This window comes from Bos mutus, chromosome 9 (assembly GCF_027580195.1).
Source record: "Bos mutus isolate GX-2022 chromosome 9, NWIPB_WYAK_1.1, whole genome shotgun sequence".
NCBI classification, from domain to species: Eukaryota; Metazoa; Chordata; class Mammalia; order Artiodactyla; family Bovidae; genus Bos; species Bos mutus.
In genome coordinates, this window is record NC_091625.1 from 88,855,672 (window position 1) to 88,879,554 (window position 23,883).

Consider the following 23,883-nt stretch of genomic DNA (forward strand, 5'->3'; position numbering starts at 1 on the left):
TGGCCGGTCCAGAGAGAGAGAGAGCAGGAAGATGAAACAGAAGAGGGGAGGCTCTCAGGTGAGGAGCCCTGTATCCTTGCTTTATCACTCTTATGTTTGGGGAATCATTTTCTTCTTCATCTTTATATCCCCAGAGGGGTGTCTGGAAACTATGCCTGGCTACCTGCTTTGGTAATAAGATGTTACTGAAATCTACTGTGTTTCTCTACACACTGCCTAAGGCTGCTTTTGGGATTTATTGGCAGAGGGCTTTGTCAGAGGCTGTTTAGCACACAAAGCCTTGAATATTAGTCATTTAGTAATCCAGTCCTGAGAGAGTTTGCCAGCTTCTGCCATGTAGCAATATGCAGAGGAACTATTAATACTTCATACACTTTTGTATACAGGGGGCATACCATAGTTTTTAAAAATTGTATTTGTTTTTCCTGTTTTTGAGATCCATGAATTATGATAAAGTGGACATGATCAAGCAGGAGATGGCAAGAGTGAACATCGACATCTTAGGAATCAGTAAACTAAAATGGATGGGAACAGGCGAATTTAATTCAGATGACCATTACATCTATTACTATGGGCAAGCTGCTGCTGCTGCTAAGTCGTTTAGTCGTGTCCAGCTCTGTGCGACCCCATAGACGGGCAGCGCACCAGGTTCCCCCATCCCTGGGATTCTCCAGGCAAGAACACTGGAGTAGGTTGCCATTTCCTTCTCCAATGCAGGAAAGTGAAAAGTGAAAGTGAAGTCGCTCAGCCGTGTCCGACTTGTCGCGACCCCATGGACTGCAGCCTACCAGGCTCCTCTGTCCATGGAATTTTCCAGGCAAAAGTACTGGAGTGGGGTGCCATTGCCTTCTCTGCTATGGGCAGGAATCACCTAGAAAAAATGATGTGGCCCTCGTAGTCAACAAAAGAGTGCAAAATTCAGTGCTTGGGTGCAATCTCAAAAACAACAGAACGATTTTAGTTTGGTTCCAAGGCAAATCATTCAGTACCACAAGTAATCCAAGTCTGTACCCCAAACACAAATGCTGAAGAAGCTTAAGTTGACTGGTTCTATGAAGACCTACAAGACCTTCTAGAATGACACCAAAAACAACATCGTTTTCTTCATAGGGGATTGGAATGCAAAAGTAGGAAGTCAAAGATACCTGGAGTAACAGGCAAGTTTGGTCTTGGAGTACAAAATGAAGCAGGGCAAAGAGTTTTGTCAAGAGAACACATTGGTCATAGCAAACATCCTCTTCCAATAATACAAGAGATGTCTCTACACATGGACATCACCAGATGGTCAATACCAAAATGAGACTGACTATATTCTTTGCAGTTAAAGATGGAGAAATTCTATATAGTCAGCAAGAACAAGACCCGGAGCTGACTGTGGCTCAGCTCCTTATTGTAAAATTCAGGCTTAAATTGAAGAAAGTAGGAAAAACCACTACGTGATTCAGGTATGACCTAAATCAAATTCCTTATGATTATACAGTGGAGGCAACAAATAGATTCAAGGGATGAGATCTGATAGAAAGAGTGCCTGAAGAACTATGGACAGAGGTTCATGACATTGTAAAGGAGGTGACCAAAATGACTGCAAAGAAAAAGAAATGCAAAGCAAAGTGGAGGCCTTACAAATAGCTGAAAAAGAAGAGAAGCAAAAGGTAAGGGAGAAAGGGAAAGATATACCCAACTGAATGCAGAGTCCTAGAGAACAGCAAGGAGAGATAAGAAGGTCTTCTTAAATGAACAGTGCAAAGAAATAGAGGAAAACAATAGAAAAGGAAACTAGCGATCTCTTCTAGAAAATTGGAGATATCAAGGGAACATTTCATGCACGGATGGGCACAATAAAGGACAGAAACAGTATGGACCTAACAAAAACAAAAGAGCTTAAGAAGAGGTGGTAAGAATACACAGAAGAAATTTACAAAAATGATCTTAATGACCCAGATAACCATGAAGGTGTGGTCACTCACCTAGAGCCAGACATCCTGGAGTCTGAAGTCAAGTGGGCCTTAGGAAGCATCACTACAAACAAGGCTAGTGGAGGTGATGGAATTCCAGCTGCGCTACTTAAACTTCTAAAATAGAATGCTGTAAAAATGCTGCATTTGACATGTAAGAAAATTTGGAAAACTCAGGAATGAGTGGCCACAGGACTGGAAAAGGTCAGTCTGCATTCTAATCTCAAAGAATGGCAGTGCCAAAGAATGTTCCAACTACCGAACAATTGTGCTCATTTTACATGCTAGTAAGCTTATGCTCAAAATCCTTCAAGCTGGGCTTCAGCATTATGTGAACTGAGAACTTCCAGATGTACAAGCTGGGTTTAGAAAAGGCAGAGGAAACAGAGGTCAAATTGCCAACATCTGCTGGATCATAGAGAAATCAGGGGAATTCTAGAAAAACATTTACTTCTGCTTCATCGACTACATTAAAGCCTTTAATGGTGTGGATCATAACAAACTGTGGAAAATTCTTAAAGAGATGGGAATACCAGACCACCTCACCTGTCTCCTGAGAAATCTGTATGCAGGTCAAAAAGCAACAGTTAAAACTGGACATGGAACAATGGACTGGTTCAAAATTGGGAGAGGAGTACGACAAGGCTGTATATTGCTGTCCTGTTTATTTAACTTATGTGCAGAGTACATCATGTGAAATGCTAGGCTGGATGAATCACAAAATGGAATTAAGATTGCCAGGAGAAATATCAACAACCTCAGATATGCAGATGATACCACTCTAGTGGCAGAAAGTGAAAAGGAACTCAAGAGACTCTTGTTGAGGGTGAATGAGGAAGTGAAAAAGATGGCTTAAAACTCATCATTCAAAGAACTAAGATAATGGCACCTTGTTTCATCACTTCATGGCAAATAGAAAGGGAAAAGATGGAACTACTGAGAGATTTTATTTTCTTGGGCTCTAAAATCACTGCTGGTGGTGACTACAGGCATGAAATTAAAAGACACTTTCTCCTTGGAAGGAAAGCTATGACAAACCTAGATTTCCTATTAAAAAGCAGAGACATTACTTTGCCAACAAAGGTCCATATAGTCTATGATTTTTTTCAGTAGTGATGTACATATGTGAGAGTTGGACAGTAAAGAAGGCTGAGTGCTGAAGAATTTAATGCTTAGGAACTTTGGTGCTGGAGAAGACTCTTGAGAGTCCCTTCGACAGCAAGGAAATCAAACCAATCAATCCTAAATGAAATCAACCCTGAATATTCACTGGGAGGACTGATGTTGAAGCTTCAATCCTTTGGCTACCTGATTCGAAGAGCCAATTCATTGGAAAAGACCTTGATGTTGGGAAAGATTGATGGCAAAAGGAGAAGCGAGCAACAGAGGATGAGATGGTTGGATGGCATCACCGACTCAAAGGATGTGAATTTGAACAAACTCGGAGATAGAGAAGGACTGTCGGGTGTGTTGCAGTTCATGGGGTCACAAAGAGTTGGACACAACTTAGTGACTGAGCAACAACAATGATGGAAAATGCAGAGTTCTGTGAAAAAAAATCACTGAATTGAATACTTTTGACAGATAAGTTGTATGGTATGTGAATTATATCTCAATAAAGCTATTATTAAAATAATAACTTTACTGGATTCCCTGGTAACTCGGATGGTAAAGAATCCGCCTGCAATGCAGGAGACCTGGGTTTGATCCCTAGCTTGGAAAGATCCCCTCAGATAGGAAATGGCAAGCCACTCCAGTATTCTTGCCTGAGAAATCCCATGGACAGAGGAGCCTGGAGGGCAACTGTCCATAGGATCTCAAAGAGTTGGGGGACTAACAATGTCATTATTAAAGTAACACATAACTAATGTGTGCTTTGTTTTGGTAATGAGTATTTTAGGTTTGGTGGGGAAAGAAGAATATCTTTCTATTAGAGAGTCCAGTTAACTAAAAAAAGAAAGGTCATCACAACAGAGTAAACAACTTGAATCTGACCTTCCTAGACACCAAGATGGGAAACACTGAATAAAGCATTTTCTATTTATTAGAAGCTCTGAACAACTAAGGCTACAGGATGTTTTCTGTCAGTCCAGGCTCTGGAAAACTGCCATTTGGGATTTTGCATAGGGTTCAGAAATGAGAGCTAGACTCCTTGAAGACAGTGTTACAGAAATTATCAGTTACACTGATGACTGTTAATTATGTTGACTCTTAATTAAAGGTGAAAGCTCAGAAATGCTTTTGTCTAGGCTAGCACTGACCAACAGAGCTTTCTAGGATGATGAAAATGTTCTGTGTCTGCAGTATCCAGTAAGGTAGCCACTATCCTCGTGTGGTTTCTGAGCACTGGAAATGTTCCTGTGCAACTGATCATAATTAAAATTAAATTCTAAATGAATTGTATTCCATTTCAGCTCATTTAAATAGCCATTAAATAGCATGTAAGCCAGTCACTGTTACGTTGGACTGAGTAGGACTAGAAAGCATACTGGAACCTTATCCATTGAGCCCTAAAAATAACTGCAAAATTTTTGTTATCTAAAAAGCTGACAATGCTTGGTAACAGTTGAAAAATTCAATGCAAAACACATCTACTGTGCACTTAGAGTGGTCTAAGCTAGCTAATCAATTAGTAATAGGAAGCTGACTCAAAGTTATGGATTCTATTCGTACATAACAGGTTATTATCTATGAATCTTCTTTCTTTCTTTTCTTCCCCCCATTTCCTGTTAGCTGGAAAGCTGTTCACCTGAAAATATGATCATCTTCAATAACAACTTCTCTATTCCCCAAAAAGCACCAAAACAACATAAAAATATCAAAAGACAAGTTATGTTCTGCTTTAATGAATCAATGTTAAAAAATTTTTTTGGAAGAGGGAGGCGGACAGAATGAGACTGAATCCTAGAAACTTAGTATTTCAACTGGCAGGTCACGGTTGAAGATGGGTGTGGGAGATGGGCATCTAGCCTGTGCACTAGCGAAATGCCAGTAAACCAAACAATGGAAAGAAAGCAAATGTGATGGCTGAGAGCCATTTAGGAGATACTCCAAGAACTATGAATTCAGCGTGGCATTAAACCTCAGGACAAACCAACAGTCAGTATGTCATACCATCCGTGTTGGAAAGAGACAATTAGAAATGGACAATATGTATTACATCTGTGTATCAGTCATGCCCGACTCTTAGCAACCCCATGGACTGCAGCCCACCAGGCTCCTCTGTCCATGAGGTTCTCCAGGCAAGAATACTGGAGTGGGTTGCCATTTCCTACCCTAGGGGATCTTCCCAACCCAGGGATTGAACCCACGTCTCTTGAGTCTCCTGCATCACAGGCGGATACTTTACTGGGCCACCTAGGAAGCCCGTATACCCTGTATTCAATTGATTCAAATTTACTAATATGTCTTTGGAAGAATAAACTAAGTAATATCTAAAAAATTCTTGACTGAATAAACTATACAGAGGACTTCTAAGCACTCCAGTGGTTAAGACTCTTCCCTTCTAACGCAGGGGTGAAGGTTCAATTCCCGGTAGGGGAACTAAGATCCCACAGGCCATATCACATGGCCAAAAATACCCCCCAAAACAAAAATGAACAAACAAAAACTAGACAGAAAAGTTATAAATAAGCATGACTTTGAGGAGTAAACACCTAGCTCATTTTAAACAATGTTGGCTAACAGCTGGGCATACACTAAACTAATTGCTTGTGATTAAATTATATTAAAAAAATTTTTGATTTCATGCAGCCCCATATTCCACAGCATTGAAGCACTAAAAATTGGAAAAGAATATTGACTACTTTAACTGGATTACATGGCAATGCAAATCAATCTTTGAGTCATAATCCGACCAAAAAAAAATCCAGGGATGTTTACCAAGTAGGTGGCTTCCCAAAGAAGGGTATTTTTTAGCACAAAGGCTTCAGATCTTCCCTCTGAAACAAGGTTTGGTTATCAGTGCCTGAGAAGTGAGGCTAAAATATGCCTAAATATTTCAAGTAGTTTAAGCTGAACCGTTAAGTTTCCATCTCTTTATATACTTTTATCAGGGCATTTAGTGAGTCATTTTACTTGATTTCTTTGTATGTCTATTTGCCCACTTGAAGAAAGGGGCCTCTGTCTTTGTATCCCTGAAATCTCTCACGGTCACTATCAGTCCTTTACAAATAGAACTGGGAAGTTCGGTTATAGAAATAAATTGTTGTCATTGTTCAGCCACTAAATCAGTCTGACTCTTGAGACCCCGTGGACTGTAGCCTGTCAAGCTCCTCTGTCCATGGGATTTCCCAGGCAAGAATACTGGGGTGGATTGCCACTTCTTCTTCAAGGGATCTTCCTGACCCAGGGATTGAACTCACGTCTCCTACATTGGCAGGTGGGTTCTTTATCACTAAGGCACCAGGAAAGCCTGTAGAAATAAATAACAACCTAATTTCCTTTTAATTGCATTCTCTGGAACAGGGACAAAGAAGTCACAAACTTGGCAGGCAGAACTGTGCAGGGCATGGGCTGCAGAGTCAAAGAATGCAGACTCTGCCACTCAGTATGTGCACGACCAGGAGCAAGCCTGAGCCTCAGCATTCCACACCTGGAAAATGGGTATAACAATAATACCCATATCAAAGGATGCTGTAAACACACAAGAAGATGCACACGAAGCCTGTAGCATGGTCACTGGGACAAGCTAAAGGTTCAGTGTTAGCTATTAGAGTCCTACTGTCTAACATTTTAAAACCTGGTTAACGCTTGTTCCCTTTTTATTATATTATTACTAAAACTATAGCCTCATTTGCTTCATAAATTAGACGCTTTTTGAGAACTCCCTTATAGAAAAAAGCCTAAACTAAATGTTTTCAAAATCAACATATGGAATTGTCATGCCCATATGCAGTCTTTACGGGTGCACAGTATTCAAAAGGCACTATTTCACATCTACCTTCATGGCTAGGGAAAATAATCCAGATTTTTTATAAAGTGTATTGTGGGATGGCTCCAAAACAACTGTGAATCAGAAGCATTTGTGACATTCTAACTTTCCTAACTGCTATAAAGAAGACTGTCCATTCAAATATTCATTCATACATTCCTGCAAATATTTACTGAGTCCAAACTGTGTTCAGGCACTGTTTTTGGTGCTAGTGACAGCCAGTGAACAGAACGGACAAAGACGCCTGCCCTCATGGAGGCTATAGTCCCACACGAAGCAAAGTTTACTTCAAATCAAGCATCTATCCAGCTTTTCCCTTTACAAATAACCCTTATGTCAAGTAACATAATAGTTCATTCAGGCATATCAGATTTTTATACTGCTAGTAAAGTTTCTCAGATTTTTTTTTTCTTTTGGACTTTTATATTTCTCTCACTCTGCCTTCTAGAGAAGGCAATGGCACCCCACTCAAGAGGTTGCCTGGAAAATCCCATGGACGGAGGAACCTGGTAGGCTGCAGTCCATGGGGTCACAAAGAGTCGGACATGACTGAGCGACTTCACTTTCACTTTTCATGCATTGGAGAAGGAAATGGCAACCCACTCCAGTGTTCTTGCCTGGAGAATCCCAGGGATGGGGGAGCCTGGTGGGCTGCCGTCTATGGGGTTGCACAGAGGCGGACACGACTGAAATGACTTAGCAGCAGCAGCGGAACTCTGCCTTCTGAAATGGAGCAGAACCCTATGGTCCTTCCACCCCCCACCTCCCACCCATGTCCTCTGCCTGCCTTCGTCTTTGGAAAACCTTAGTCAAAGAATAAGTTTAATCAGAGAAGTAAGAAATATAGAAACAAAGGAAAACACTCAGAGGAGACTAAATAATAATAATGTGGTCATTAAGCATAGTCAAGGACCTTTAGTCCTTTCTCAAGGGCTATAGATAATATTCTGAGCCATATCCTGTGAGCTGTCTTATAGATACCAAAACACCAGGTGGAAAAGTTAACTACATGATGACCAGACTGTACCCAGAACATGAGTTGTCACAATTCTGAGAACTGGCCACAAAGAAATGGGAACAAATGGACCTTGGAACTGAAGATTAACTGTACCTAAAACAATCAAAATGACACTGGTCAGACCACCGATGACCAATCTGAAGATGACTGTCAGAGCTGACTGTGCTGTTTCTGCATGTAGCCCCCTCCTTCTGTCTATAAAAGCTCTTGCCCCCCGGTTGCTGTGTGTGTGTGTACGTGTGTGTGTGGTGGTGGTGGGGGGAGTTGGCCTTTGGACAGATGTCCACCCCTCTCCCCAAGTTGGCGGCATCTGAAATAAAGCAAACTTTCCTCTTCACCAACCTGGCCTGTTTATTGCCTTTTGAGCAGTGAGCAGCTGTACCCCACCTCGTCCTTTCAGTAACATTTCCACAACAAAAACTGATGTAATATTCCTCTCAGACATGAAGCAGACACTTACAGATATCACTAAAGCTAAGTACAAAATACAGTAATGCAGCAGGTTATTTTTACACCTAAGCAAGTGACAATAATTAGCTTCATTCCCACATCTTACTAAGAAGAAATATTGTAGGAATATAATTTTATATATTTTATAAATACATATAATATATAAATACACACTGTATGTATAATATAATACAATATAATACATATATGTATATATATTTTTTGCCACTTCAGACAAACACACCCTCCACAGATACTTGTCAGCAGTTTCACTCTCTTTCTTATAGGAAGTTGAGTACTATGAAGCCTCAGAATAAAGACTCTTCCCTCAGGGACAGATTTTGTTTGGATATGACTTTCTCTCTTTTAGTGAAATGAAAACACCACTGAATTTATGAGCAAGAAGGGGAATTTTAAAGTTAATGAAAGTGACATTTATGAGACAAGCATGAACTAAGGTGGTGGGATGAGGAACGCAGAGATTTATCAGATGACTTGCAGCTGCAATGGAAGGTGGCCTGAATGTGCTGAGATTCTGCACATGTGTCCTGTTGACAGGGGTCCTTTTTACCTGGCTGCCATGAGGTCCAGAAGGTGCTGCCACCGGTCATTGATCTTGCCAAGCTTGTACTCAATCTCAGACGCTTTGCTTTCATGGCTGGCTCGAGCCAGCCGTTCTCCCATTTGCTGGAGCTGTATTTTGTTCTCTTGGGCAATTGCAATTTCCTCTTGATAATCCTGTGTAATAAATAGCAATCACAGAGGTCAGAAAGCATGTTCTTGATGTATTCAGCCTAGCTCTACTAGAAACAGGGTAATTACAGTTTTCTACGGCTTGGAAATAGTTTGGGCATAGGGAACACTATGTGAATATGAGTCCTAGTACACAGGAATTAATGGTACCTGCTATTTTCAGTATTTAGGCAAAGTCCAGATTTTCAGTACATAGGCAAAGTCCAGATTGAATTTTTATATAGATCTTTTTAAAGGGAATAGATGTTCTTAAGGGGCAGGGGGAGGCTTTCTTTTTACTTAAAATAGGCATTAAAAAAATATAAGTATATACATAGAAACAAAAGACAAAACTTGAAGAATTTCAATGCTGGGAAGTTATACCTTACTGCTGTAATCACCAACCACATGTTCTATTTAGAATCAATCCTCCTACAAGTTAACTGCCAAGAGGCTTATAAGATGTGTCTGCATGTATGTATATCTAAATATATATGTGTGTGTGCCCGTGTGTGTGAATGTCAATTGTTACTTGGCAGAATGTTTTAAAAGATTACTACTTTCATTTTAAGGAGCTATCTTCTATACAGTGTAAAATGCTGATTTTACAACCCATAAATCATTGACATAAGTCTCAAGAATAATGACCTTTAGTCTTAGAGGATCAGTGGGCCTCAAATCTCCCTCATTTACCCAGTTTCTATAGGAGCTCCTCCGAAAGACTGTTTTAGGTAAGAAGGACAGGCTCTCAGTACGGTCTACAGTAAGGTCTCTGAGATAGACCACTGAACAGTATGATTAAAGGGATGATAAAGGCCATCTCCTCTTGACCCCTATCTGTCCCCTCTTCCCTCCCCCCCAGCCTCTGGACCAATGGTCCTCTGAGTTTCTTGCCATAGTGACAGCATCCAAAATTTAGAATCAACTTTTTCATTTTTGGTTTAAGCTTCTGTTAGGCAGGCAGCAAATATTTTCTCATGAAAATAATATACAAACACAGGTATTATAAGGATATGGGTATTTTAGCCTTCTATTGCTCTAAAATTACCTTGGGAACAGGGCTACCTTTTCAAGTCAGTAAAAAGGGCCCCCAAAGAACAGGAGGAGCCAGTGAAACTTCATTCTATTCAGGGTTGAATGCTGTCCTCAGACTCAGTACCCCACCCACTCACCTTTCTATGTTACTTCAACCTTGTGGGAGTCAAAGACCAATGAAATAAATGCTTATTAATAGTTACAATATGCCATTACAAATTTGAGATTATTTTACTGAGAAACGTTTAATTCAATGGAATTACTCCAACCCTAGAACAGTATTTATAGTAAAAGAATCTGCCTAGGTTGTTTTTTAAAGCAAAATGCTGAGTGTTAAGGCCAGTAGGTACCCACATCATAGTTACAGTCTATTAATTTCTTTATCCTAAGTTGAAAAAATTACCAAGACTATTATTTTTCTTTACAAAAGAGACACCACATAGTGCAAGCTCATGAAAACGTTTTTAGAGTCCATAATTATATATATATATATACAAAATGGTATAGTCCATATTTTAAAGGTTACTAAACAGTATAACAAAATCATCTATGTGTCAAGGTACAGTTTTTCTAAATTTTAAATTACGCTTGCATTTTGCTCAAGAGACGGTTTTTTCCATACCCCTCAAAACATGGATCTTAAATTTCATGATAAAATCAACTGGAGTATAAATACGCTTGGTCAAAATTTATTCTATAGCAACTTTCACTATAAAACCTATTACATTAATCATGTCTAATAGAACGTTCTCTGACACCCATAAACCAGCAAAGGGTAGAACTGTTACAGATGCTTAAATGAAATATGTATTGTCTCAGTCCACATTTTAAAGCTTTACAATATTAAATACATTGGGTTAATCAAAAAGTTCTTTTGGGTTTTTCCATAAGATGTTCTATTGGGCTATTCGGACCCAATAGAAATGCTGATGCTTAGAACTTGCACTTTTAAGTGTAAACCTATAAAGTTATTAATATCACATCTTGGCTTCAGAGTTTTTGTTTTTCTGTATATGTGCCTGTGCACACCCATAGAGAAAAAAAAAATACAATTCCAAAAGACAACATATAATATAAATAACTTCATAGACAAAGGGAATTTTTCCTAATACTTATTTATATATTTTTTAAGAATGAGTGAAGCTATTGTCCATTTATTCAATAAATAATGGCTGAGTACTTCTGAGAAGTCAGGAGCTACAGCAGTGAACAAAACTGACGAAGTTCCTGTTCCCATAAAGCTTACAGGCCAGTGGGGCTTCCAGTGTAGACAGATAACAAACAAGTAAATCAGGAACATGTACTGTATTTCAGATGGCAATATGTGCTTAAGAGAAATATAAAATTTAAATGATTAATTGTTCAAATGCAGTGTGGAAACACCACTGGAACCATCAAAAACCTTTTAAAATGCTATTAAATCTGACCAATACTATATAGACATTAAAAACATTCTGGATGCATTTGAACATAAAAATATACTCTCATCATCATATATACCTTGAAATTAATATGAAGCTAAAATGCCCAGAAAAGTCCTCATTTCTGTAACTGTCTATAAATCATGTTTTATAGAGAAAATGCCAGTTTAATGGATCCTAGGAATTTTTTCTTTTAGTTCCTCTCTAGTGATTTTTACCTCTTTAAAAACAAACAATAAATCAATTATACTCTGATTAAAAACAAAGAAAACTAATACACATAAATAATTCCTACTGAACAGGCAGATAAAATCCAAAAACTGAGCGTTATCTATCAGCAGACAATCTATTTCATCACAAACTGAAAATATTCAATATAATTTATATGTCAAAGAAGCCTTTCCAGGCACATTAATTTTATGTCAAGAAGTGTTTGTAACAGAGTGCTGCTTTGTCGGGAAAGTAACCAGGAGTAAGGCCATCTTCGTACCAACGCCTAAACACTAGAAGAGTAAAACACACGTAGCCACACATCTGTTACCTTCCTGAGCTTCTCAATCATTTCTTCAATGAGAATGTCTCCATTCTGAGAGACCTTGCTTTCCATCTGAGTCAGCCATTCGCAAAGCTCCTTGTTCTTTTCACTGAAGACGGCCCACTCGTTCAGCCTCTCACTTACTTGCTGTCGCCTTAAGGAGAGCTGAAAAGTTCAAAGTGGGAGAAAACGCAACAGGATAATCAGAGTGGAACTCATAGCCTGAGGGAAGAAGCAAACGAAGTTTGTTGGGTGGCCTAAGACAAGCACTGGTCGTGCATCTCTTTAGGCCACTGTTCCCGGAGGCTCAGGCCCAGGACACTGCTCTAGCCTAGTGAGTTTCACAACCAGGATTTGCTATTAAGTATGAGTGAGAGACCCTGAATCCTCTACTTCCCTCCCAAGAGCCACATGCCCGTTCTCTTATAAAAGGTTCTGAACAATCCAGTTTCTCACTATAGTTGGTTCTGTAGCTATGATACGGGATTACTGAATGTACTTTAACTAAAAAAATATATAAACAAGAAACAAGAAAAGAATAAGAAAAGGGGGAAGGGGATGGGCAGGAAAAAAAGAAAAGACAAAAGAAGGAAGGAAAAGGGAAAAGAAAGAAAAATAGGGAAGAAAGCAAGGAAGGAAAGTTGAGCGTCAGGTGTCTAAAGAGGGTGGACCAAGGGACACAGTGGGAGAGCTCAGTTCCTGATCAGCTCTATCCTGATCACTTTACTTTGAGCAAATTCTTTTATATCTCTGCTGGTTTTCTTTTTTATTTATGTATCCTTGTTTCTTTTTCATATAACAGCCTTACTGAGATGTAATTTCCACACCATACAATTTGTCTGTTTATAAAGTGTACAACTCAGTGGTTTTTTCGTTTATTAACAGAGTTTTACAACTACCAGCACAATCAATGTTGTAAGATTGTCATCAGTACAACACCTGGCCCCTGCCCCACTCCGTACCCATCAGAATTCACTCCCTTGCCTACCCCAGCATCTTCCTCCCAACCTTAATCTACTTTCTAGCAAATTTGGAAAACTCAGCAGTGGCCACAGGACTGGAAAAGGTCAGTTTTCATTCCAATCCCAAAGAACGCTCAAACTACCGCACAATTGCACTCATCTCACACACTAGAAAAGTAATGCTCAAAATTCTCCAAGCCAGGCTTCAGCAATACGTGAACCATGAACTTCCAGATGTTCAAGCTGGTTTTAGAAAAGGCAGAGGAACCAGAGATCAAATTGCCAACATCCGCTGGATCATCGAATAAGCAAGAGAGTTCCAGAAAAACATCTATTTCTGCTTTCTTGACTATGCCAAAGCCTTTGACTGTGTGGATCACAATAAACTGTGGAGAATTTTGAAAGAGATGGGAATACCAGACCACCTGACCTGCCTCTTGAGAATCCTATTTGCAGGTCAGGAAGCAATACTTAGAACTGGACATGGAACAACAGACTGGTTCCAAATAGGAAAAGGAGTACGTCAAGGCTGTATATTGTCACCCTGCTTATTTAACTTCTATGCAGAGTACATCATGAGAAACGCTGGGCTGGAAGAAGCACAAGCTGGAATCAAGATTGCCGGGAGAAATATCAATCACCTCAGATATACAGATGACACCACCCTAATGGCAGAAAGTGAAGAGGAACTAAAAAGCCTCTTGATGAAAGTGAAAGAGGAGAGTGAAAAAGTTGGCTTCAAGCTCAACATTCAGAAAACGAAGATCATGGCATCTGGTCCCATCACTTCATGGGAAATAGATGGGGAAACAGTGGAAACAGTGTCAGACTTTATTTCTGGGGGCTCCAAAATCACTGCAGATGGTGACTGCAGCCATGAAATTAAAAGACGCTTATTCCTTGGAAGGAAAGTTATGACCAACCTAGATAGCATATTCAAAAGCAGAGACATTACTTTGCCAACAAAGGTCTGTCTAGTCAAGGCTATGGTTGGTTCTTCCAGTGGTCATGTATGGATGTGAGAGTTGGACTGTGAAGAAAGCTGAGTGCCGAAGAATTGATGCTTTTGAACTGTGGTGCTGGAGAAGACTCTTGAGAGTCCCTTGGACTGCAAGGAGATCCAACCAGTCCATTCTAAACGAGATCAGCCCTGGGTGTTCTTTGGAAGGAATGATGCTAAAGCTGAAACTCCAGTACTTTGGCCACCTCACGCGAAGAGTTGACTCATTGGAAAAGGCTCTGATGCTGGGACGGATTGAGGGCAGGAGGAGAAGGGGATGACAGAGGATGAGATGGCTGGATGGCATTACCGACTCGATGGACATGAATTTGGGTGAACTCCGGGGGTTGGTGATGGACAGGGAGGCCTGGCGTGCTGCGATTCATGGGGTTGCTAAGAGTCAGACAGGACTGAGCGACTGAACTGAACTGAACTGAACTGATAGCACATTTTTGGGGATTCCCTTGTTGCTCAGATGATAAAGAATCTGCCTGCAATGCAGGAGACCTGGGTTCGATCCATGGGTTGGGAAGATCCCCTGGAGGAGGCCATGGCAACCCACTCCAGTATTCTTGTCTGGAGAATCTCCATGGACAGAGGAGCCTGGCAGGCTACAGTCCATGGTGTCACAAAGAGCTGGACACGACTGAGTGACTAAAGCACAGCACATAGCACATTTTATTTTTCAATTCATCTACCAATGAACATGTGAGTTGTGTCTGCTTTTGGGCTGTTATGAATAACACTGCTATGAACATTTGAGTGCAAGTGTTTGTCTGGACATAAATTTCATTTCTTTGGGGGTGTATACCCAGAAGTAGACTTGCTGAGTTGTACAGTAACACCACAGATTGTTTTCTAAATGCCTACACCATTTTACATTCCCACTCTCAGTAGGGCTCCAATTTCTTCACATCCTCACCAATATCTGTTATTATCTGTCTTTTGGATTACAGGCATCCTAGTGGATATAAAGTGATATTTCACTGTGGTTTTGATTTGCATTTCCCTGAAGGCTAATGATATGGAGAATCTTCATATTCTTGACCATTTGTATGACTTCTTTGGAGAACTGTCTGGTCAAATTCCATGCCCATTTCTTAATTTTTTTTTTTTATTACTGACTTTTTTTTGTTCCTTATACATTGTAGATACAATGGATTTATTTTCTTATTTCTAGGACTAGAATGATCCTTTTGAGAAGTCTAAACTTTTCTGACTTCATAATACTCTTGTCTTTGCAGTACTGGCTAAGATACTATGGAATGCTTCTAGTTGAGTTAAACTGCATGTTAGTAAAATACAATGTTATTTAAGTGGCAAGAAGATGATCCACTTTTGCAGACATTCCGTACAGTCAAGTTGATAATGCTAGACTTCTGCCATTCATCTCACTGCATTAAACACTTACCTCTCAATTTTCCTTTTTACACTAACATTTTATTATGAAAAACATCAGACATACAGAAAAGTTGAAGGAATTGTGTGGTAAACAGCTATGACATACTCCGTAGACTAAAACTGTTCACATTTTGCTACATTTTGCTTTAATACCTATATGCCATTTTTCCATAGATTTATTTTACTTTTCAGTGATTATTTAATGAATTTTCTTTTTCAAATGAATGTGAAAATATTTCTAAGGTGTTACACACTTCCTAGTTAGCAATTCCGTGAGGGCTGGCTCTGTTATTGATTAGGTAAATAATATTCAAGGTTCCTTACAGCCCCAAATCTCTGATTCTGTCTCTTAGAAAAGAATGGGAGCTAATTACATGAAAAATAATAAAATACCTAGGAATAAACCTTCATAAGGAAGCAAAAGATCTGTACTCTGAAAATTGTAAGATGCTGATGGAGATTGAAGACTATACAAAGAGATGCAAAAAAAATACTGTGTTCTTGGATTGGAAGAATCAATATTGTTAAAATCACCATACTATTCAACACAATTGACAGAGTCAATGTAATCTGTATCAAATCACCAATGGCAGGAACAAAAAATTTCAAAATTTGTATGGAAACACAAAAGACTGAACAGTCAAAGAAATCTTGAGAAAGAAAAACAAAGCTGAAAGAATCAGGCTGTCTGACTTCAGACTATACTACAAAGCTACAGTAATGAAAACAGTATGGTACTGGCACAAAAACAGGCACATGGTTCAATGAAAGCCCAGAAATAAACCCATGCACCTATGGTCAATTAATCTACAACAGAGGATGCAAGAATATACAGTGGAGAAAAGACAGTTTTTCAATAAATGTTGATGGGAGAATTGGGCAGCTACATGGAATGAAATTAGAACATTCTCTAACACTGTCTACAAAAATCAACTCAAAATGGATTAAAGACCTAAATGTAAAACTAAATACTATAAAAACACCTGGAGGAAAACACAGGTGGAACACTTACTGACATAAATTCCAGCAATATTTTTTTTGATCCATCTCATAGAGTAATGGAAATAAAAACAAAAATAAACAAATGGGACCTAACTAAACTTAAGAGCTTTTGCACAGCAAAGAAAACCATAAACAAAATGAAAAGGCAACCTACAGAACAGAAGAAAATATTTGTAAACAAGGCAACTGACAAGGGATTCATTTCCAAAATATATGACCAGCTCACACAGCTCAATTAAAAAAAAAAAGAAGAAAGAAAGAAACTCAATCAACAAATGAGCAGAAGATCTAAATAGACATTTCTCTACAGAAGACATACAGATGGCTGACAGGCATATGAAAAATGTTCCATATCACTAATTGTTAGAGAAAGGCAAATTAAAACTGCAATGAGGTAACAACTCATACTTGTCAGAATGACTATCATCAAAAAGTTCACAAATAATAAATGCTAGAGAAAGTATGGAAAAGGATCCTTCCTACACTGCTGGTGGGAATGTAAATTGGTGTAGCCACTATGGAGAACAGTATGGAGGTTCTTTCAAAACTAAAAACCGAGTTGCTGTATGATCCTGCAACTCTACTTCTGGGCATAGATATAATTCGAAAAGATAAATGTACCCCTATGTCCAAAGCAGCACTATTTAGAATAGCCAAGACATAGAAGCAACCTAAGTGTTCATCAACAGATGAATTATTCTTAGCCATAAAAGATAATCAAATAATGACTTTGAAGTAACATGAATGGGTTTAGAGATTATCGTATTAAGTGAAGTAAGTCACAGAAAGGAAAATATTATATGATACCACTTATATGTGGAATCTAAAAAAAAAATAACATAAATGATTTTATTTACAGAACAAAAGTAGATTAACAGACATAGAAAACAAACTTATGGTTACCAAAGGAAACAGTGACTGAGGGCAGGGAACTAACATATAAACAGTACTATATAGAAAATAGATAACTGACAATGCCCTACTGTATAGCACACAGAACTATATTCAATCTTATAATAACTGATAATGGAAAATAATCTGAAAATTATATATACACACACACACACACATACACACACACACACATATTCTGAATCACTGTCCTGAAAACCTGAAACTAACACAACACTGTAAATTAACTATATTTCCATTTAAAAAACAGTTGAACAAAGATACTGAAGAAGTTTTCTCAAAAAAAAAAAAAAGTTGGAAATTAGACTATAAGCCCAGGATATTCATGCCAGGTCCAACTTAGTGATCTGCCTAGAGAGCAAACCCCACAACCTGCCATAATTTTTGAAATGTTACCATTAGAAATTCACTCTTTTGAGTTAACATGATATTTTAAAATAAAAATTTCTCTGGGTAGAGGTGACACGTATGAATCTATTAAGTATTTCCCCATTGGTATAATTCAGTTTACCATTAATTTTTCCTCAAGGCAGAACAAGTGCATTTACTTGTTGTGGGTATTGATGGGAATGGAAAAAAGAAAACACAGATTAAAAGTTTTAGACACAAATTTCACCTATATCAAGTTCTACCAAGACAGTCCTGAAGAGCACGATTCCTCCAGCACCATTTTCCTCTCAACCTCTGACAGCAGAGTGTATTTCCATCTGCTGGAATGCTAAGATTTTGAACTTTCTGGTGTATATAACTTTCTTTTTCATTCACAGAATATCAGAATCATACTAATATTACAATTTTTGCTTTGACTGCTATCCAAGCTGAAACTATATTTTCATAGTGGAAAATGCCCAAAGGAACTGTTTTCCATACAAAGTTAGAAATCCCTGCCCTTCAGACTTCAGACGATGTGTAGCTCTGCTATGTGTAGTGCCTCTGAGTCTTCCCTCATATCCTGGCCATGGGCAAGAATAAATTCTAGGGCTTTTAGCAACAACACTTCAGGGAAGACAATCACACAACAGAAAATATTATCTACCTCTTTGAGAGGTAGCTATTAGGTTAAAAGAGGATAATACCTACCCTCTTTTCAGAGACAGGGAGAGAGGAGGTTAGACACATGTGAGGGCCACGTTGACCAGTAAAGCTTGAGTTTTTGATACATGTTGCAATATAATGTTATGATCAAATACCAGAGGCAGATGAGATTCAAAAACAATCTCTATCACTTACTACAGATTATGACCAGGGCAAGATTATTCATCTTTCTTAAGCTTTATTTTCACTGTTTGTAAATTAATCTTCCATTTGTCCCAAATTTCACTAAATGTCTATGGTTTGCAGTAAACATGTGTCTGCTATATGAAATGTCTTATGTACTGGAACACTGGAGGCTCATAATAGAATCTGTTCTTCAAAGAAGAAAATAATTCAAGAAAGTGACCAGTAGATCTTAAAGAGCTAACAAAAGTTAAATGCTCAGTCACTTCAGTCGTGTCCAATTCTTTGCAACACCATGGATCATAGACCACCAAGCTCCTCTGTCCATGAGATTTTCCGAGCAAGAATACTAGAGTGGGTTGCCATGCCCTCCTCTGGGGGATCTTCCCAATCCTGGGATTGAACCCAAGACTCCAGTGTCTCCTGCACTGCAGGTGGATACTTTACCACGTGAGCCCTCAGAGAAGCCCAACAAAAGTTAAGTCTACTTAACTACTGTTACTACTAGTAGTACAACTATATACGAAATTTGCGTTTTAACACTTTTTTCTCTTTGACATGCATGTATTCATGAAGCAGCTTGAATACATGTTTCTAGTTTTTTCACACACCATGCAAGTGTTATTTTCATTTTACTTGCTTAGACAGAATAGCAGTTGAAAGAAGGAACAGGTAGGCCATAAACACTGGTTACAAACTGGTGCCAAAAGCTTTTCAAAAGATTTACATTAATAATGGGGACAGCATTTTCCTTTTGGTTTTTCCTTTGAGCTCAGTGGAAGCCCTCAACTTATTTATCAGTTTAGCACATATTTGTGTTTTCTCAAGGGTTTAAACACATTGCACTGCCAACAGCTGACAAACACCAGCTAAAACCTCCAGAGCGGGAGGCAGCTGAACAGGAAACACATCCTCTTCTGTTTCAGATATTTTTACCATGACAATCTGAAAGAACACCAAGCAATGACAATGATGATATATTTAAATCTCAGCTGGAATTACACACAGCTCTACAAACCAAGGCAGGAATGAAAGCAAACAGAAGCCATGACTATCCACAGGCACAACAGTCCTTTCCGGGGCTCTACTTGAAGGCAGGACACTTTTCCGTTACCTCAACTCTGCAGTGGTCACGCACAGGGCGGCCCTCTCCTCCTCGTCTGGAGCCCCAGTCAGATCGTACTTCTCACCAGTTGCTTTCATTGGAATGTGAACACACTACTTGGTCTTTAACAAGGGGATTATGCCTTGCTTCACTTAAGTTTTTAACTTTTTAAAGTGAGACATAGGCACAAGCTCATTTCCTTTTGTGGTTGCATGCTTGACAGAAGTTCTCCGGAAATACTAACTCAAGAAGTAGTAACTGGTCTACACTTCTCCTTCCGGCTATATCCTGGCAACTTTGGTATGAATACACATGACTAAACTTTTGCTGATTTAATTGTTTGTGTGCTGTGCTCAGCCACTCAGTCGTGTCTGACTCTTGCAAACCCATAGACTCTAGGCTGCCAGACTCCTCTGTCCATGGGATTCTCCAGGCAAGAATACTGGAGTGGGTAGCCATTTCCTTCTCCAGGGGATCTTCCCAACCCAAGAATCAAACCTGGGTCTCCTGCATTGCAAGTAGACACTTTATTGACTGAGCTACAAGGGAATCTTTAGACTGAAGCAATGTGAGAAGGGCATGCTTCAGCTTCAGGCCTTAAGATGTTCAATATAGAAGGTTTCTAGAAACACTGTTTCTGCTTCCTCTTTTTTTTTTTACTTGTCTTAGTCTACTCACAGGTGCAAGGTATTAGTCTCTTCACAGAATGTTATATGATCAACAGGCACTTTCAAAGTGTATTTTTAAACAGACTGTTGCCTAGCTATATGTAAGTCTGCTGAGTAATTTTACAACATAACTTTTATGTTGTTAATTTTACAACCTAACTTTTATGTTTTATGTTTTAAGATTATATAAATCTTAAAGGAAATCAGTCTGAATATTCATTGGAAGGACTGATGTTGAAGCTGAAACTCCAATACTTTGGCCACCTGATGCAAAGAGCTGACTCATTTGAAAAGACCTGATGCTGGGAAAGATTGAAGGCAGGAAGAGAAGGGGATGACAGAGGATAAGATGGTTGGATGGCATCACCGACTCAATAGACATGGGTTTGGGTAGACTCCGGGAGTTGGTGATGGACAGGGAGGCCTGGCATGCTGCGGTTCATGGGGTCGCAAAGAGTTGGAAACGACTAAGCGACTGAACTGAACTGAACCGAGAACACTTAAGATATACTCTGCTAGCAACTTTAAAGTATATAATCTGGTCTGTTGACTATAGTCCCCGTGCTGGACATTAAATCCCTGGAACTTGCTCAGCTTGTAACTGGAAGTGAGCATCCTCTAAACATGATGGTTTTCCTACATAGTACTGGTCTTCCTAAGCCAAGAAGTATTACATACTCATAATCTTCGCACCCTCCAAAATATTCAGAAACCTTGTCATTATTCTACATTTAGAGGAACGTAAGAAATAAAATAAATGTCCTAAAATCCTATCTTGATAATCAACAGTATAAATGAACACTCAGCTGTTCTAGGTACTGGAGATGCAAAGAAAAGGTTTGTCCTCAAGAGCTTCAGAGTCTTCAAATCAAATTTCAAACATAAAAAGAAAATGAGAAGAAGGGAGGAACAAAGGAACAGTGTGCTGTCACACGATGGCATAGATGAAAAGGTAGTTGGGAGTTCAGAGAAACAGGAAAATACAGAGGTCTCAGCATCTCAAACAGTGGCATCACAGGAGTGTTGGAATTCAAGAGAAGAGGATAGATTAGAAAATCAAAAAAGAAGGAATGAATACTCTAGGCAGGAAGTTTAGGCAAGAAGAATGGCCTGAGCAAGATCTTGGGGTAGAGGATTTCATGGTAGGTTTGGGAAGGTGATGGGAGCCGGTATTTAAAGTGTTCTCTCTCTGAAAGCTTCACAGACCTCAATTAGCTAGAGAAATGGATCTAGTCTAATTCATTTCACATGATCTACTAAAAAGTACTGAGTCAGCAAGCAGTGCTAGACTTGTCTCAGTTTTAAGAAAAATGGATGAATAAAGCTCACAAGGGTAACTTAACATTGCTGTGATCATTCTCGAATGACTATATCCACCAAATATCTTTTATTTATATATGCTATGATACAATCTTTACATTAAAAAGTATACACTAATTTACTAGATGGTATAGATTCTGGATTGAAAACTCAAAAAAGAATAAAGTGTGACGAATATCAACACACTCCATTTAAGTTCCTCACTGGGTTCAATGAGAATGTACAATCCTGGGAAAAGTGACTAAATGAATTTTGAATGCAAATCATGGACATGCTTAACGATAATCATCTCTTACAATTCTTTCTTTTAAAAGCACATACACACACACACACGTGTGTGCGTGTGCATTTGCCAAGTGTGCTCCAGAATTTTTCTCCAGTTCATCCTTCCCACAGCTACTTCTCTCCAGCCAGGAGTGTTGGAATAGAGCAGGTTCTCTTTCTGCTCTATTCCTGTACCTTTTTCAAGCCCCAAACTTGTCTAACACCTCCACTTTTCCCCCTACACCAAGCCGTCTTTTCCACTCTGATCTCAGCACTCAATTCAAGATTCATCCAGTTCAATAAGCACTTCCTTTATCTTCTGTGATCCACACTGTCCTTAGTTTGCTTACATTTTTGTATATTGTTTTACTTATACCTGGTTTTCCTCTTCACTGTATAAGTTCTTTTTAACGGATTTTAGTCTCAGCTCAACGATAAACTACACAGTAGGGACATCTACTCTAGCTTGTGAAATTCTCAATAATTAATGTGACTGATTCGTTTAACAAATATGCATCATAACCTATTTTGTGCCAGGCAAGGCAATGAAGGTGCAGGAAGGAACCCTACAGACATGGTTCCCACTCCCTGAAATGTATGATCTCAAGGCCGTAAGTCAGAGCCATTCTTCACTTATGGGCTCTATTATTCCTATTTGCCTTGAGTGTCCACTCCTTGTCACTCCACCAATCTTTCTCTTTCATTTCCAAACCAAAACCCATTCTGGGATCTCTTTTAAGGTATTGTGCACACAGAATGTGGGCTTCCCAGGGGCACTAGTGGGAAAGAACCCGCTTGCCAATGCAGATGATGTACATGCAGGTTCGATCCCTGGGTCAGGAAGATCCCCTGGAGGAGGGCATGGCAGCCCACTGCAGTGTTCTTGCCTGGAGAACTCCATGGACAGAGGAGCCTGGTAAACTACAGTCCATAGGGTTGCAAAGAGTTGGACACAACTTAAGTAACTTACCCTGCATGCACTTTGAATGCACTTACTAAATGAGTCAAGTATGGCTAAAAATGTCATATACCCATGAATTGTGAGGAAACAACTATCATAAATCAGGAGCAATCAGATCAGATCAGATCAGTCGCTCAGTCGTGTCTGACTCTTTGCGACCCCATGAATCGCAGCACGCCAGGCCTCCCTGTCTATCACCAACTCCTGGAGTTCACTCAGACTCACGTCCATAGAGTCAGTGATGCCATCCAGCCATCTCATCCTCTGTCGTCCCCTTCTCTTCCTGCCCCCAATCCCTCCCAGCATCAGAGTCTTTTCCAATGAGTCAACCCTTCACATGAGGTGGCCAAAGTACTGGAGTTTCAGCTTTAGCATCATTCCTTCCAAAGAAATCCCAGGGCTGATCTTCAGAATGGACTGGTTGGATCTCCTTGCAGTCCAAGGGACTCTCAAGAGTCTTTTCCAACACCACAGTTCAAAAGCATCAATTCTTTGGCACTCAGCCTTCTTCACAGTCCAACTCTCACATCCATACATGACCACAGGAAAAACCATAGCCTTGACTAGACGGACCTTTGTTGGCAAAGTAATGTCTCTGCTTTTGAACATGCTATCTAGGTTGGTCATAACTTTCCTTCCAAGGAGTGAGCGTCTTTTTTTTTTTTTTTTTCTAATTTTATTTTATTTTTAATCTTTACATAATTGTATTAGTTTTGCCAAATATCAAAATGAATCCGCCACAGGTATACATGTGTTCCCCATCCCGAACCCTCCTCCCTCCTCCCTCCCCATACCAACCCTCTGGGCCGTCCCAGTGCACCAGCCCCAAGCATCCAGCATCGTGCATCGAACCTGGACTGGCAACTCGTTTCCTACATGGTGTTTTACATGTTTCAATGCCATTCTCCCAAATCTTCCCACCCTCTCCCTCTCCCACAGAGTCCATAAGACTGTTCTATACATCAGTGTCTCTTTTGCTGTCTCGTATACA

At 39.4% G+C, this 23,883-nt stretch overlaps 1 protein-coding gene across 1 annotated transcript in view; it reads right to left on the minus strand.

Moving 5' to 3' along the window:
* SYNE1 (spectrin repeat containing nuclear envelope protein 1) overlaps window positions 1-23,883 on the minus strand; it is a 501,407-nt gene that overhangs the window by 61,547 nt on the left and 415,977 nt on the right. Inside the window, 2 exon segments of the mRNA XM_070376885.1 lie at window positions 8,928-9,094; window positions 12,086-12,244. Coding sequence (XP_070232986.1) covers window positions 8,928-9,094; window positions 12,086-12,244 — 326 coding nt within the window.